The 16,456-nt window shown below is 48.7% G+C and overlaps 1 protein-coding gene across 4 annotated transcripts in view; it reads right to left on the bottom strand.

Annotated features, from left to right (window-relative positions):
- The window catches only part of Wdr25 (WD repeat domain 25), a 126,935-nt gene that overhangs the window by 18,284 nt on the left and 92,195 nt on the right, over positions 1-16,456 (bottom strand). For all 4 annotated transcript variants that reach the window (XM_048362091.1, XM_048362089.1, XM_048362093.1 and 1 more), the window contains one exon: positions 12,876-13,006. In XM_048362091.1, coding sequence (XP_048218048.1) covers positions 12,876-13,006 — 131 coding nt within the window. The remainder of the gene's footprint in view (positions 1-12,875; positions 13,007-16,456) is intronic.

The raw sequence follows: 16,456 nt of genomic DNA, 5'->3' as shown, positions 1-16,456 counted from the left end.
TGTGTCCACACACCCATGAGCATCAACAGTGGACCAGCAAGGAGCTGATGGATAAGCCACAAGTGTGTATGTGTGTGCATATGTGCATACATGCATGTGTGTATGCATAAATGTGTGTGCATGGTGTGTGTGTGCACGTGTGCACGCACATGCATGTGTGCTGTCTACTGGGAACAGGGCTCAGTTTTCCTCTGGATGAGAGTGGGGTCAGCTGGCAGCAAGATTGTACTTCTCACTGCTTGGGACCCAGAGCTCTGCCCTTCCTTGTCACTTCAGGGCTCCTCCATCTACCCCGCAGCTGTGGATTGTCTAGATGCCCAACCCGACTCCACCACTGCCTTCTGTATCTGCTGGGCATGCCAAGAAATCCTGGCTGTTGGATACTGAGGGACTGGGACTGGCTGGGCTGTGAGCAAGGTCTGTGGGGTGGCGAAACCAGAAGACAGTGAACTTCATATGCTAGGCCTGTTCAGGCACAGAGCAGGAGCTCTGAGGGAGGGCTGCCTCCCCGGGCCTGTCTGCCTCAACTTCCAGCTCTGCTTCCTTCCTCTCCGTGAGGTTCTGCCCCCTCTGTTCCTCCCACCACCCTACCCAGCCCACCTCTGCACCAGCTCCTTCCCTAGGGGGGGAGGTGGCCATGGGTCAGCCTCACCTGTGCTAGAAACAAGCAAATAAACAAACCCCATGGCTCAGGTAAGCTGGTGATGCCTTCCAAGAGGAAGTGGGCCATGACAGACATCCAGGCACACTGGCTAGGAACTAGATAGAAATCCAGGCACCCTCTTCGATCAATTCCACATTTAGGAAATTAGATGTTCGTCTCGGTGTTGTAATAAAGCAAACACTAGAAATGTTATAAATACCCAATAATAAAGGACCAGTTAAAAGCATTATGGCATATTGGGTAATTATTAAAAATTATGGCATCCAAAAGCTTTCTAACAATATGGGAAATGCTAATGACATACTATTAAGCAAGGGAAAATTATATAAAAATGTAAATATATGTACATGCAAGACCTGTAGTGAAGAATACCACCCCTCAGCTGAACTTCCATGGGCATCTGTCTCCCTGCATGCATGGTGCCAAGATCCAAGCAGCCGCCCACCGGTGTCTGCCCCTTTGGTGGTCGGAATGAACATCTAGAGCCCCGCCCCTCCTCTCTAGGTCTCTGGTGCCCCTTTGAGCATCCTGAGCCTCAGGGGGACCCCACCACAGGCCCTTCCTGGTTCCTTTCACATCAAGTAATGGGCAGCCGGGGAAGGGACAGGGCTGTCTCCAGCCCAAGTGGCACTGGCCTGTACTGATTTTAAATGCTGTCAGTGGAGACCACCCACACCCGGGACACGGCTTGGCCAGTGGGACCAGGGCCCTGCCGTTGCTCCACCACCAGATGTCTGCACGCAGTGGGCAACCTGTGGACAACCTCACAAGGACAGCACGGGCCTTGATGGGAGGAAGAGGAAACATAAAGCTGCCGTAGAGGTTTCTGGCATGAGTCAGCGCTTGGGAGACAGTGGGCCACAGCCTGGCAAGAGGCGTATCCCACGGCCTCTCTCAGTCCTGTGAGCTAGGGAGATGTCCTATCTGTGTACAGCAGGCACTCAGCAAGTGCTTGAGGAGTCAGTGAGTGAGTGTGAGTTGAAACAGAGAATCAGCCTTCATTTAAAAACTTTACGTTAGCCAGGTGCTGGTAGCTCATGCCTGGAATCCCAGCTATTCAAAAGGCTGAGACTTGAGGATTGTGGCTGGAGTGTACAGAGTGTACAGGAAAGTCTATGAGATCCTTATCTCCAATGAACCACTAAAAGGCCAGAAGTGCAGCTGTGGCTCAAGTGGAAAACAAAGCCTTGAGCAGAAAAACTCAAGGACGACGCCGGGCCCTGAGTTCAAGCTGCCCCAGTACCGGCACCCCCAAAAAAGATTAAGTCAATATGACTGAAGTACATGATATAAATATATGAAATCGAGTAACGATGAAACTCATTTTAAAAAGTAGAGTGATGAAGAAGATAGGAAAGTAATAGAGGAGCCAGGGCGTACGTGTGTGTGTGTGTGTGTGTGTGTGTGTGTGTGTGTGTGTGTAATAATTAGTAGACTTAGAACTATAAGAGAATATTATGGACAAGGTTTTACATACACAATTCACAACAGTTGTAATGAGTGAATTCTCTGAAGCACACAAACCTTCAAACCTCACTTCAGGATGGAATATCAAATCTGAACAGTCCTATGTACAACTTCAAAGATCAAGTGAGATACCACTTTGTACTCACTATATGGTTACAGTCAAAAAAGACAAGAAGGCTGGGCATGGTAGCTCACACCTATAATCCCAGCATTTGGGAAGCTAAGGCAAGACTGTGAGTTTGAGGCCTGGGTTACATCAATAGACCCTGTCTCAAAAAGAAAAAAAAAAGCCCATTAAATGAAAAGCTGAGAAAACAGAATCATTCTTCCTAGATCTGTAAGAGAAGTGAGGTCAGAGGACAAATAAGGGCTGGTAGATGGCACTTTGGTCAGATTGGTTGATAGTGGGCAAGGTTGTTCATTGTTTTTCAGTTTCGGGGAAACTGAATTGTGGCTGACAGATAGCTAGAAGCCCAGGGTGGGCCAGTCTGAAAAACTCAGGGAGCCCAGTCATCATGTGGTTCCAGAGTATTATCTTCAGGAGTCTGGGAGAGAATTCCCCTCAGGCTTCCAGGGGAAGAAGAAACCATCTGGGATGTAACTCAGGGGCAGAACTCGGAAGAAGATCTGGGATGAGATCCGGGATGAAACTCAGGGGCAGAACTCCGAAGAAGATCTGGGATGTAACTCAGGGGCAGAATTCTTGCCTAGAGTGGGCCAGGGGGTGGGAAAGGAGAAAGGAAACTGCTTATTCAAAAAAACCTGAAATCCAAACATCCCCAAGTCTGTAGCACATGTGGACACAAAGACAAGTGACCAGTGCGGCAGGACACTGCAGACACGCCAAAAGCACTGCACAAGTCCCCTCCAGGCCATGTGCCTAGGGACCCAACGAAGCACACATGAATGGTGCATTTACACTCCATATCTCAAATGTTCTCCTTCTGCGTATGTCCACACACCAAAAATGAGAAAGGCAGAAACCCAAAACCATTCCTGATCTCAAGCATGTGAGGGAAGGAATGCTTGGCCTGTGCTTTAAAATACCCAGGAACTGATGGAGGTCTGCCCTCAGGGGAAACTAACCAGGGCCACTGAGGATGCATCACAGACTGACTGACCTGAGGAAAGGCAATTTCCAGTCTCAGCTGGCTTGTGCCCCCCCCCAACCTTCTTTTGAGAAAGACAATACCCACTCCAGTCCAGGGGAAGACAATACCCACTCCAGTCCACTCCGGACATCCCGCCCCATCTAAAGGAGTGAGGACTGAGAAGCACGGGTGAAGTTCCCTCAGAGGCATAGGCTCACGGAGACAGACATCACAGGACTACGAAAAGCCTCCTACACGCCCCACACTGTGTTACTCGAGTCCTATCTGCAGCAGTTCTGTTCACATGCACGCCTTATCTGGCAAGTAAGAAGAACCAGAAGGCATGCTAAAAGGCAAAACACACTCTGAAGAGATAGAGCAAGCACTATGAGATACAAGGGATGTTGGAACAGACTGGGGACTTAAACAACTGTGACTACCATGCTAAGGGCTCCAGCACAGTAGGTAACATACAACTAGAGATGAGTGCTGTGAGCAGATGAGGAGATCCCAAGAAGGATCAAAGGCACACTCAAGGTCAAAAACGCTGAAACGGAGGTGAAGAAGGCCTCGGACAGCTTGTCAGTAGACTGGACACAAGTGAGGAAGAATCTTTGCGCTTGAGGAGTTCGCAATAAAAAACTCCAAAATCTTGAACAGAACGTCCAGGAACTACAGGACAACTACAGAAGATGCAACATATGCATCTAGTATGAGAATATCAGAAAAAGAAGGAAAGAACAGAATATTTAAAAGCAATGAGAACAGAATTTCCCCCCATATCATGTCAGATAAAATCTGGGCAACAACCAGAGGAAAAAACACCTCATCTATAGAAAAAAATATTGCATACAACTTCTTAGAAGCTAGGCAAAGAAGGGGAGAGTGAAACAAAATTAAATTTAAAGTGCAGAGGTGAGGAAATATTCCACCAACCTGGAATTTTATACCCTGAATTTTTTTTTTTTGGTCAAAAATGAAAGAGAAGCCAGCCATGGTGACTTATGCCCTATAATCCTAGCTACTTGGGAGGCTGCCATCAGGAGGACCTCACTTCAAGACCAGTCTAGGTAAAAAAGTTTATGAAGCCCCATCCCCCATCTCAGCCAGTGAACAGCTGCATGTGATGGCATGTGTCTACAGTCTCAGCTGTGCAGGAAGCACAAACAGGAGATCTGCCATCCGCACCAGCCCAGGGTGGGAGGAAAGGCCACCTGCAAAACGATAAAAGCAAAAAGGGTTGAGGGCATGGCTCAAGTGGTACAACACCTGCAAGTGCATGGCCCTGAGTTCACACTGTAGTATATGAGAGGGGGAGGGGGGGAGAGGGAGAGATAGGGAGAGAGAGAGAGAGAGACAGACAGAGACAAAGAGAGAATAGCCTGCAAAAAGTACATCAAAACAAAACAAAAAATAAATTTGGGCAGCAAGCCCATGATTTTCTGGACACTATTAGTTATGGAAGAGCTAAAATAAATTTTCAAGTACAAGAATTGTGAATCAATATTTTTAATTTTAAAAAATCCTCAAGGAGAGAAGTGCTGAGTGTAGCGCAGAGCTTACTTAGTTCAGTGGCACAAGCATATGACAGATGAATCACAAATTAGAATTATATAAACACTGTATTCACACATAACCATCGCGGGCCCAGAGAATCGGCTTCACCTTTTCTGATCTCCCCTACTGCACGTTCAAGGCAAAAGTGAGCCATTGTAGAGTGAGAGTGAACGTCACAGGGCGCCCATGGGCGTCTGCACTGCCATGGTCCTCTCTGCTGGTGGCTCACACAGTGGTTCAAGGCAAGAGTCTGCTGACCCAGCCCCTAGCGAGGAGTGCAGAGTAGAAGGGCAGGGCTGGTGCAGGTCTCTGAGGTTCTAAGAACCCACTGCCCCTCCTTTCCCAAGACAGGCCGGTCGGGGAGACACGGGGTGGGGGGGGGGGCTCCACAGTCACCTAGGAGACAGCCAGGGAGGCGGCTGAAGCCAAGAGACGTGGGGGAGTACAGTGGTGGGCTTCTGCATCCCCTCCCTCAGACCAGAGCCCCGGGAAGGCATGGCTGAGTAGCTGATTCTGTGACACTTGCCCCCCCCCCCATCCCCGACGCAATGCCACTGTGTGGTGGATGCCAGAGACTGTTCATGACATCAGTGAATGAGATGTTTCCTACCATAGAGGGAGGGGTGAATTTAGAAAGAGACAGAGGTTCACATGAAAGGCCCCTCGCCTACACCCACCCCTACAGAGGTGTGGGATTATGCTGTCCAGTCTGAGGGTTCGGGGCTATGGTTCTCCAAAGTAGAACCATCCTTATATCCTCTCCAATGAATGAGGCTGGGGTGGACACCAGGGCTATCCCGTCTGAGCTTCTCCAGGAATGGAGGGCAAAGCTATCTATGAACAGAGGGCAAAGCTACCAATGACAAATCTTCATTTCCATCAAAGATTAGCGCTTCATACATGTGAACAAGAGGGCTTGCAAGGGCTATGAAGTCAAGCCACCTGGGTCTAGAATCTTACCCCACTCCCTACTTGCTGCATGATTAAGGTGTGTGACAGGACTCCTCTGAACCCAGGCCCCCTATGGGGACCAGAGGTGGCAATGGCATCAGCACACCCAGGACTGCTAAGAGATGACCTCTAACACACAGGGTGCCACAGACTGCTGGCAGGGGCATAAGAGGTACCCAGGGCCTCCTTCCACCCTCATCTGGCAAGGAAGACAAAGAACATCCCAAGTCCCATGAGCACCCCTCCCTGACCCTCCTCTCTGGCTCCTTTGCTTTCCTAATCCCATCTGCATAAAAAGTTTGGTTTGCAATAAAGCTCCTTCAGAACTGCAGAAAGCATAAATAGTCTAAATAAAAAGGCATTTTAATATAAAACAGATGAAAGTGACAAATGGAGCGTAATCAAAACCTTATTAGGGCAAATAAGCTACCTGCCTACAATGTCACAGAAACTGATGGCACTCTGAACCAAGTGGGCGGGGCCAGTCCTTCAGACAACTAACTGAGGGAGGGGAAAGCACCACAAGGGTACTCTCACCACATGGAAAGAAACCCTGAACACCTACATGGTGGTCACCAAGTTGGGGGCTCCCAACTCTGGCTGTACACTAAAATCAGTGTGGCTACCCCCAACAGGGGCAGTCAACATGGGTTGGCATCGCTGCCACCCGGGAACAATCTCTACTGGGAAGGGCACCCCCCCCATACACACACACTAAGGGTGCCAGGAGCAGTTGATGAATTGTGGTTCAGCTTACACTTCAACTGGGTGGGTTAATTGCCTAAGATTTTTTCATTGGTCTTGACTAGAGCTATTAGTCATTCTTGCAAGTTTTTCTCCCCCAGGAGGTACTGTATGTCTGGCACTATGCTAGGTGCTGAGAACACAGTAGCAACAGAAGCAAATCCACCCTCTCGGAGAAGTCACAATCTAGGGGACCCTCCTGCTTCCGTGGATGTGAGGGTGCACCCCAGGCCAAGGAGGAGCCGGCTGTTCTGCTGTCCCCTTGTAAAATCTGGAAGTGAAGATATCCCTTTAAATACTCGGGGGGGGGGGGGGGGGGAAGAAGAGAAAAGAAAAGAATGAAAGGATATAGAACAAGCATGAAATATTGATGATTCATGTCAAAGCAACACCAGGGCATGCTGAACAAAAGTGAGCTGGCCTGTCGGAGCCGATCTTATCACGAGAATCCCAGGCGGGTGGGAGCTAGAGTTTCAGAAGGCCAACCCAGGGCCTGCAGGAGCAAATGTAGCAAGTTTGGATGTGTCCCAGCTGTTTCTCTCCAGGGTAGAGAGGGAGGCAGATATCAAAAGAACCCTCCATCCCCCGCCTGCCCAATGTCAACCCCACACACAAAAAAGGGAGAGGAACTGGGCCAGAGGCCTGAGCTCCCAGAGCCACGTGCCCTAGTTTCCCTGAGATGCTCCAGTTTCCAGTGCTCAGCCTTGCCTTCTCTGAGGGTTAATTTGCTGGAGCTGGGGTTCCACAGTTTAGAGATTCGCTAGGTATGCAACCTGACTTTTAAACCTTTCTATGAGCTTTCTTAACAAAATTGATTCATGATACAAGTAATAAGTTGCTTTTATGACATAGTCTGATTTTTGGCTCAAACCATACAGAGATCTTAAAGTGCACTTGAAGGTGACCGCCAAGGACATTTCCCACAGTGCTGGGGGGGAGGGGGAGGGAGAGCTTGGAGAGTTGAGTCCATGTCTCAAGACCTCCCTGTCAACTCCACAGCTCCTATGCCATGTTAGCCACCGATCTGGGGGACTACCAGACTGGAAAGGAAGGAGGCTAGCGCTCTGTCATCCACCAAACACCAGGAACCCCAAAGCCCTGCTCTAAAAAAAGTGTCAGGAACACAGCCCCTGGCTCACTTCCACACCTGACTGCATCACCCAGGTCCTCCTAGCCTGGGCCACACTTCTAGATGCCCAGCCACAGACTATAGCTGGCCTTCACCTCCACGAGAGGAGGGGCCCCACCCTCTGTGGCGATGCCAGCATGGCCCCAGAAGCCATGGCAGGGGGCAGACAGAGACACCTGCAGGCCCCATCACAACAGGAGGGACAGCTGCCCATCAGCTCATGCCAGGGTATCCTGAGCACCTGCTTGGCTGAGTGCAAGATGCAGGGATGGAGATGACTGGACTTAGAGGTCCCCACACAAGGCAGCTACAGACAAACACCTGAAGATGCATTTGCAGGAGGCAGTCAGGAGCGATTGTTATCATTGAGAAATGTCACAGATGGTGCAGAACTGCTGAGATGAAGGCCAAGGAACCCACATGAAGAGCAAGGGCTCCTATGTGCAGAAGACCTCTGTGTTCTAGCTTCTCACAGTGTGGCCCACTGCCTCCCGCTACTCCACCTCCTGGAGTCCGCTAGGAATGAGGGATCTCCGGAACTGCTGAAACCATCTGCATGCTAGGGCCCACACGCACGTCCACACAGTAAGACCCTGCTGGAGAGATGACCTCACCACTTCCCCTCTGCTCTACCACTGGGGAGGCTGCCTCACAGCACAGTTGCCTCCTCTTTGCTCTTGGGGGTTACTGTTGTTGTTGTTTTGTTTTTGTTTGTTTGTTTTGTCACATATCACCAGCTGAGTGAGGCCTCCCGCAGCTCAGGTCCTGGGAGCTCAGCTCCTGGCTCCATGGAGGTCAAACCACAGACAGCCATGTGTGAGAGGACTACTGGAAGGAAGTAGAGTCAGGAAATGCAGTACCAGCGGCACTGGACCAGCTTAGCTCAGCTGGCTCATGCAGAACCTCTCTCCTAATGCTGGAAATGAAGTCAGGCACTTTGTAGGATGAGATGTGGTCCAATCATCCAACCAAGGCAGAGAGATCAGCCAGGAAAAGGAGGAAGGGGAGCCAAACAGCCCATTTCTTGTAATGAATAGGGCTGGACTGGAGAAGTCCAGAATCCTAACATTTATCATTTTGCTAAGTTTAAGCTATCATAAAATCCAATGTCTGAAATGTAGCTTCAAAGTTACCAGTTTCTACTATTCATCAGGCTCCATTCCCTGAGACGCCAGCCAGAGGCTGCTGGGCCTCTGCGGCATTCTCCGGCAGTGGCCTCACAACCTTTGGTCCTGCTGGTGAAAACCTACCCTTGCCTGCAGAACACTGGCTCACTTTGACTCGGCAACTTGAATTCTTAGACTGGAGTAGAAGAAGAAAAGCAAGATGTACAAAGAAGTTTTTAGAACAAAATATATAATAAGCTGTGATAGTTTGCTTGGAGCTTATACCAAGAGAAATGACCAATACACTCTGGATTGAAGACTAGTCCCCCACCATTGGGAAAAGATACTCTCTGATTATACAGTTGCTACACAGCCATGTGGCAGGGGTGTGTAGGTGGATACCCACCTTGTCAGCCAGCTTGGGAGGATCCCCCTGACACCCAGCAGGGTGACAAGGGCCAGCCAGATTCTAAGCATTTTGGGCTTTGCTGGCCATGTGGTCTTAACTCTTGCCACTATAATAGGAAAGCAGCCACAGATGGCACATAAATGAATATGGATGTGTTCCAATAAAACTTTATTTACAAGAACAAGTGTCAAGCTGAATTTTAGCTCTGGGCTATAGTCTGCTGTCCCCTGATCTCTCTGCTTACATAGAATCATTTTAAATGGAAAAAAATGTTTTTTGAAATATCCTGCATGCCCAACATAGACAAATGGTTCAATTGGTTAAAGCATTTATTCAGCTGATTCCGTCTCTCCACAGAAACTCATCAGGTGCCTGCCATACACTGTTCTGAGCACTGAAGCTGAGGCAGAGGGCAAATCAAGAGGGACTATCACTGACAATTTTACAAGAGTTTGTAATAACAAGCAGAGCCCTTATAACCTATGTGAAAAGTGAAACTCCAAATCACGTACGAAAATAGGACCAAACAGTGTTTTTACACACACATACAGAAAACAAAGACCTCCTGAGGAAAGAGCATAAAAGAAAAACATCAAAGCATCACTAATGTTTACTGACTGAACTACCCCTCCTTTCTTCCCTGAATTTCCTGGTTTTGTCACATGATTACACAGCACTTTCATAACTGAGGTTCCTCCACAGTGGTCAGAGGGAGAAGCCTGCCTCAACTGTACTCTGAGGTCTGTGCCCTGCCTCTCTCTGTGTGTGTGACATCACCATGGCTTCCAACAGGGTAGCGTTTGGAAAAGGCCCACGGCTTAGGCCTACACCAGAGCTTCAGCACCATGGACAGAGCTAGGCACGCCTCTGAGCCCGGGGCCTCTCAAGGGAGCCTGCTCCCAGCTGGCAGGAAGCCTGGAGGGAAGCAGCCAGGGCCTTCCCTCCCCGGCCCTCCTGCGGAGTCTACCCTGGACAGCGAACACCAGTCAAGGCAGGAAGGAATGTGGTTCTCAGGGAGCCCGCCTGATGCAAATGGAACAACCCCCCTCTCCTACTACTCCCTGTGACCTGGCGGGGGAGGACTGTTGGTAAAAAGGAAGTAAAAACAAATACTGCGTGGATCCCTTTACCCACATTATTAGCTTGGGAGAGACTGGCAAACATGCCAATAGCAGGCACAGCAACATCTGCTTCTAATTGCTTCTCCCAGCACTCGCAAGGCTCGTCAGCTGGCATCTGCCCTGGGAGAAAAAATCTGATATTTTTAACAAACTCTTAAATCAGATGGCGTCCAGGGTGAGTAATTTCTTGTGTGTTTGGTCTTTGAGGCTTAAAACATTGAGTGAACCTTTAGGGGTACGGGCTGTCAGGGCAGCTGGGCAACCCACTTGAATGGAATGACACGTGTTTCTGATTCGCCCAGCACACTCAAACGTGAACTTCCCTTTATCAATTATTTATATCCTAAATATAAACTGTTCCAGTGTTTTAAAAAATTCCAGAGTCCACTTGCTTATTGGGTCATTTTCCTCTCTTTTCCAAATACGTTGTAAAATGTTCCTTTGCAAAAGAAAATGGAGGTGATTTTAAAGAGCATGGGTCTTAGAAATGCCCTAGGCAAGACTTTACCATGGACAGAACCTTCCACTGTCTTTAAAGCAAGGCCTCTGCTCTTGGATTCTCCTGAGCAACTTGCAGCCCTTACACACCTGCAGGGCCATGGTGGCAGATCTGGAATGAAGGCCCCAGAGGCCACGCCTCCTACTCCCCGGCTGACCCCGCAGATCTGCTTCCACTCGGCAGAGCCTGCGTGAAGGCTGCACCTGAGCAGGTTGGAGCCAAGATGCCCCCAAGGTGGAGCCTCCTGGTCCTGCAGATAGAGTGGGTCCCAAATGGGTGGGGACACTGACATTCTGCATGTTCTTCTCTAATCAGCTTCAACACAGGAGCTATGGCGGGAGTCACGAGGCTGTCTCCTTCAGCCTTGGGCAGTGCTTCTCAAAGCCCCCAAACCGCCTGCTAGAGTGGAGCCCCCAGAGACAGACTGTCTGGGTCCCTCCTTTTTTTTGGCCAGTCCAGGGGCCTGGACTCAGGTCCTGAGCGCTGTCCCTGGCTTCTTTTTGCTCAAGGCTAGCACTCTGCCACTTGAGCCACAGCGCCACTTCTGGCCGTTTTCTGTATATGTGGTGCTGGGGAATTGAACCCAGGGCTTCATGTGTAGGAGGCAAGCACTCTTGCCACTAGGCCACAATCCCAGCCCTGGGCCCCTCCTTTTGAATCACTCCCCTGCATCTCTGCCTCTCCATCTCCTCTGGGCTACTAACACCAGCACATGGCCTGTCCTCAGCTCTGCCCATCCCCACCTCAGCACAAGCCTCCCATGGCTCCCACTCCTAACCTAAGCCAAGACACACAGCACTAACTCACTTCCCAGAGCCCATGCCAGCCAACCCGGGACATCACTGGCCCCCACATCCATCTCCATGATTACTTCCCCAAATCTGCACCCGCTTTCACTCACTCTAACATGATTCATGTGTCCGCTAACGCGGCACACAGAGAAAAAACCGTGATCTCTGAGAGCCCACAGTGGAGTGGAAGGAGTAGGGCAAATAAATGAACATGAAAAACATACGGTATGCCAAGTGAGGATCAAGGCAGAAGGGACCAGTGTATGCCAGGGGCGGTAGCTTGGAAAGGCCTCGTTGGAGAGGTAGCATTGGAGCAAAGTCCCATAGAAGGGATGGAGCAGCTTCTGCACAGAAAACTGTGAAAAGAGCTTTCTAGACAGAAGCAGTAGCAAGTGCAAGGACCCTGAAGCAGGAATGTGTAGATGTGTTCTAGGAAAGGCACGGAGTCCATTGGGGCTGGCAGTGATGGGAAGGGGGCTGCAGGGAGATCACTTAGGCCTTGCCAACCACTGCAGGGCCACTGGGTTTTACTATGACTGAGAAAGGAACCAGAAAGTCTTACTGACATATCCAACTCAGATCACTCTGATTGCTGTGTTAATAAGAAAGACAGAAAAGGGTCGAAGGGAACAGACTGAAGAGGAAAACTTCTATCCCAGCAAGAGAGACAATGGGTAGTTTGGGCCAGAAGACATGGGACAGGAAAGTGGAATAGGATATGCTAAGCTTGTGAGGTGGGACAGGAGGGACCGGGCAGGGCTGGTGATAATGTTCTGAGCCTGAACAACTACAAGGAGTCACCATGTACTGCATGGGGAAGGCAGTGGGAGCTTCAGGCTACAAGCAGAGGGCGGGAAGAGATCCCAGCTGGCTTTGAAGCTCTGCAGGGAACCGCAGGTCCACGAGGAGCCCCCTCCTCTGCAAGACCCCTACACCTACCTGCGCGCACACGGAAGCACGCACACATGTGCACACAGGGAAAACCCGTGCACCAGAGTTGCTGCATCCATACATTATTTATACCATCTGCAGGCTTTCGTGAGCATTAGGTGTTCAACAAATATCTTCAGTAATATGCCCCATCAACCATTATGACGTCTTAATAGCCTAGCTACTTGAGGATGTTCTTTTAAAACAGCTGAAAACTATGCTTAGCACTGATTAAATATTAATTACAAAGTGACCCTCTGTACAAGTGTTAACCCATCCTCAGATGTTCAAATTGCCCAGGACTGTGCCCTGGGCAGAAAGGCATCACCTTGCTGGACCCACACACAGCCAGCCTGGGTACAAGGGTGTCACCTTGCTGGTCCTGGGGACAGGCCAGCCAGGGAGAAGGGCCTTACCTTGCTGGTCCTTATGTCCCAAGCTTTGATTTCGGAGCTGAAGCCTCCACATAAAAAGATGTTGGGGTCTTTTGGATGAAATTTCAAGGTAGTGATTCTGAAGTCACTGCGACCACTAAATAGCTGGGTTCCTACAATAGAAGAAGTGGGGATTAGAAGGTATTTAGATTGTCAAATAAGTATCTTAAAAGGTAAGGTGTCACCTTGCACAGAATGCATAGCCAGGGGAACACTGCTTATCTGGGCCCCATACAGCATGATAGAAACTGGAAACACAACAGGGGTGATTTACCCTCATTTACCCTCATTTTTTGACCAGCCCAACAAGGGGTAGCTGGATGTTCCCTATCTCAGGGCCAAGCTGGGTGCCTGGGTCACTGGATGCCACTTATCATGTGCTCTGCAAGCAGCCTACATTATAGTACCTCATTTACTCATACAAGGCCTCCAAGCCTAGTTCCCAGGTGGGAATGACAGTGCTCAAGGATTAAAATGTGCTTCCAAGGCTGCACACTTAATACACAGACTACTTATCTGCAGGTCTAAAGGCGAAATGCAGACTGGCTCGCAGGAGGTACTTTGCAGGGCCAGCCATCTTGCAAGCAGGCCCTTAGACTCATGGGTGAAGGGTGTTCAGCAGAGGTGAGGTAGTCTGATGCTGTGGGTGATGACAGTGACTCTCAGAGCAGCCCGGACCAGAGGCTGGACCTGGGGCATGGACCACTGAGACTCTCAACAGCTCTACAAGACTCGGGACAGTTCTGGTCATTGCCATATCCATCATAAATGGTTCTCAAGTCCTCGTGGGTGCTGTAGAGAGTGTTCTCACACAGGAGTGCCCAAGTGCTTCCCCAACGGTCCCCCAAGGGCAAGGCTCACAAATCATACATGGCTATACCAGCCAGCAGTGGGGGAGAAGGGGCTTCCCTCAGACGATGCAAGGAAAACGGTAGCTGCCTTTGGCTAAGGCAGTGGTAGCAGTGGTAGGAAGCTGGCGGCCAAGGAGACGAATGAGCTCTCAAGCGCCATGCCCCCTCTGGGCCTCAGGTAGCGATATCTGCTCATTCGATTCAGAAGGCCATCCCCAACAGTCGCCCTGCTCTGTGTACTGTGACCCCCACATCCTGAGCTAAGTGGCTAGCCAGCTCACCCAGTAAAGAAATGAAAGTCATCAATCAGTGTTCACAAGAGTCACAGCAGATGCCACAGCCTCCAACCTGTCTGACTGCAGGAAAACACTTCAGTACACGTCACTGACACAAGCATACTGGTTGGTAAGCTACACAATATGCCAGTGTGCCAATACAGTATAAATATATTTTGTGCTGATTCTGGAACTTGAACTCGGGGCAGGACACTCTTAAGGCTGGTGCTCTGCCATTTAAGCCATGTCTTCACTTTGGTTTCTTGCCATTCAAAATAAGAGTCACATGGACTTTCCTGCCCAGAGTGGCTTGATCCTCAGATCTTGGTCACCTAAGTAGCTAGGGTTATAGGCATATAGGGTTATATTGGCACCCAGTTTATGAACTTTTTTTTTTCTTTTTCCAGTCCTGGAGCTTGAACTCAAGGCCTGGGCACTGTGCCTGAGATTCTTTTGCTCAAGGCTAGCACTTGACCACTTGAGCCACAGCACTAGTTCCGGCTTTTTCTGTGTATGTGGTACTAAGGAATTGAACCCAGGGCTTGTTGCGTGCTAGGCAAAAACTCTACCACTTAGCCACATTCCCAGCCCATGAACATTTTAAAGTGCCAAAACAGAACAAACTTAAAAGGGTGAGACAATGATAAAATAACCAATATTTTAAAAAAATACTCCAATATGCCATTTACTAAGAGCATCAACTGACTCCTTTGAAATCATTAAAAACCATAGGAGTTATTACATTTTTAGTAACTGCAACAGATGCGAATCGTTTTTCATTTATTTGAAAGCAGGAAAATTTTTATGACCCACTGGTTTGAAAGTGGCCTGGCTCCCCCAGATTGTGTCCTGAAAGCAGAGACAATCCCCACCCTCCCACATAGAAGGCTGAATACTTTATTAGTGAAGTGCATTTCCCCGAGTATCAAATAATGGCTCCTGCAAGTAAGAGGAAGTGCTGTTACTACACTCTTGTGTTCTTAATGACCCCAAATCTGCTGACATTCTCACTCAAGAGATTTAAAACAAATTAGAAAAACAGATTTTAAAATCCCAGGTTAAGGCTACGGATATTCAAGCTTTTCCTTGTTTGTATGTGCTGGTCCTGGGGGCCAGGCACTGTCGCTGAGCTTTTTTACTCAAGGCTAGAAGTCTACCATTTGAGCCACAGCTCCACTTGCAGCTTCTTGGTGGTTCTTTGGAGAGAAGAGTTTCACAGACTTTCCTGCCCAAGCTTGCTTTTCAAACCAGGGTCCTCAGATCTCAGCCTCCTGAGTAGCTAGGATTATAGATGTGAGCCACCAGCACTCAGCAGTATTCAAGTTTTTAATAGGCAACACTAATGGGAATGAGAACAATGAAAAGGATTCGTTCATCCAGGAAGAGCTGGAAGTGCCATACCATGTGTGCGAGTAGCAACTGCCAGCCTTCTTCCAACCTCCTTCAAAAAGAAACATGTTTTCAAAACCTTCTTCCCATAGTCCCCCTTTTTTTTTCTTTTGAGATAGTTTCATTATATAGCCCCAGAAGGCAGGAACTCTAGATCCTCCTGCCTCAATGCTGGGACTACCTAAGTGCGCCGTGACACCTAGCCACCGTACACTTTTTTTTAGAAAGCAGCTGTTTCTAGTCTTTGTTAAGTCATCAACTTCACCTTGATGGATGATTAAGTGTATGGATGTTCTTTCTCTAATCTTTTCTATAAGTGGTAGTCACAAGAAATTCTGGAAATACTCGATTTTCTGTAAATGAAGTGTTGCACCTCTTTAAAACTGTACACACCCTTTAGCTATGCCGAAAGAGAGACACTGCTTGAGACCTGTGCTTGGATTCCAAGAGTATGAAATAGGAATCGATATGGACAAAGCTGGAAAGAGAATTGTCAAAATGAAATGCATGTCCTAGAGGTAGTAAGGTAACTTTTAAAATTATGCCACTATCTTTATGTTACTTGCCTAATAATTTTTCTTAATCTAGTCAGGGAGCTGGGTGCTGGGAGCTTGCACACATAATCCTAGATACTCATGAGAACTGAGATCTAAGGATGGAGGATTGAAGCCAAACGGGAAAGTTGTGAAACTTATCTGCACTCAACCACCAAAAAGCTGAAAGTGAAGCTGTGGCTCAAGAGGTAGAGTGCTAGCCTTGAGCAGAAAAGCTCAGGGACAGTACCCAGACACTGAGCTCAAGCTCTAGGACCAACACCCAAAATATAAATACATAAATAAAAAACGCAGTCAGGGAGCTGAAGACCAGTAGGTGCCTTGGAGCTGTGCTGCACCCTCACCACCACCATCAAGTAAACAAAACAATCGCTTCTCAGTGGGTTGATCTGCTTGGAAATCCTGGATTTCTAATATAGAACCACATGCTTAACTTCAGAAATGGGAGTTTTCAAAAAAGTATAGTGATTTGGCTCTGCCAGCAGTAGGAAGAA

The sequence above is a fragment of the Perognathus longimembris genome, chromosome 14 (assembly GCF_023159225.1).
Source record: "Perognathus longimembris pacificus isolate PPM17 chromosome 14, ASM2315922v1, whole genome shotgun sequence".
NCBI lineage: Eukaryota > Metazoa > Chordata > Mammalia > Rodentia > Heteromyidae > Perognathus > Perognathus longimembris.
The sequence above is the reverse complement of the archived record's forward strand: the minus strand, read 5'-3'. Positions and strand labels throughout refer to the sequence as shown.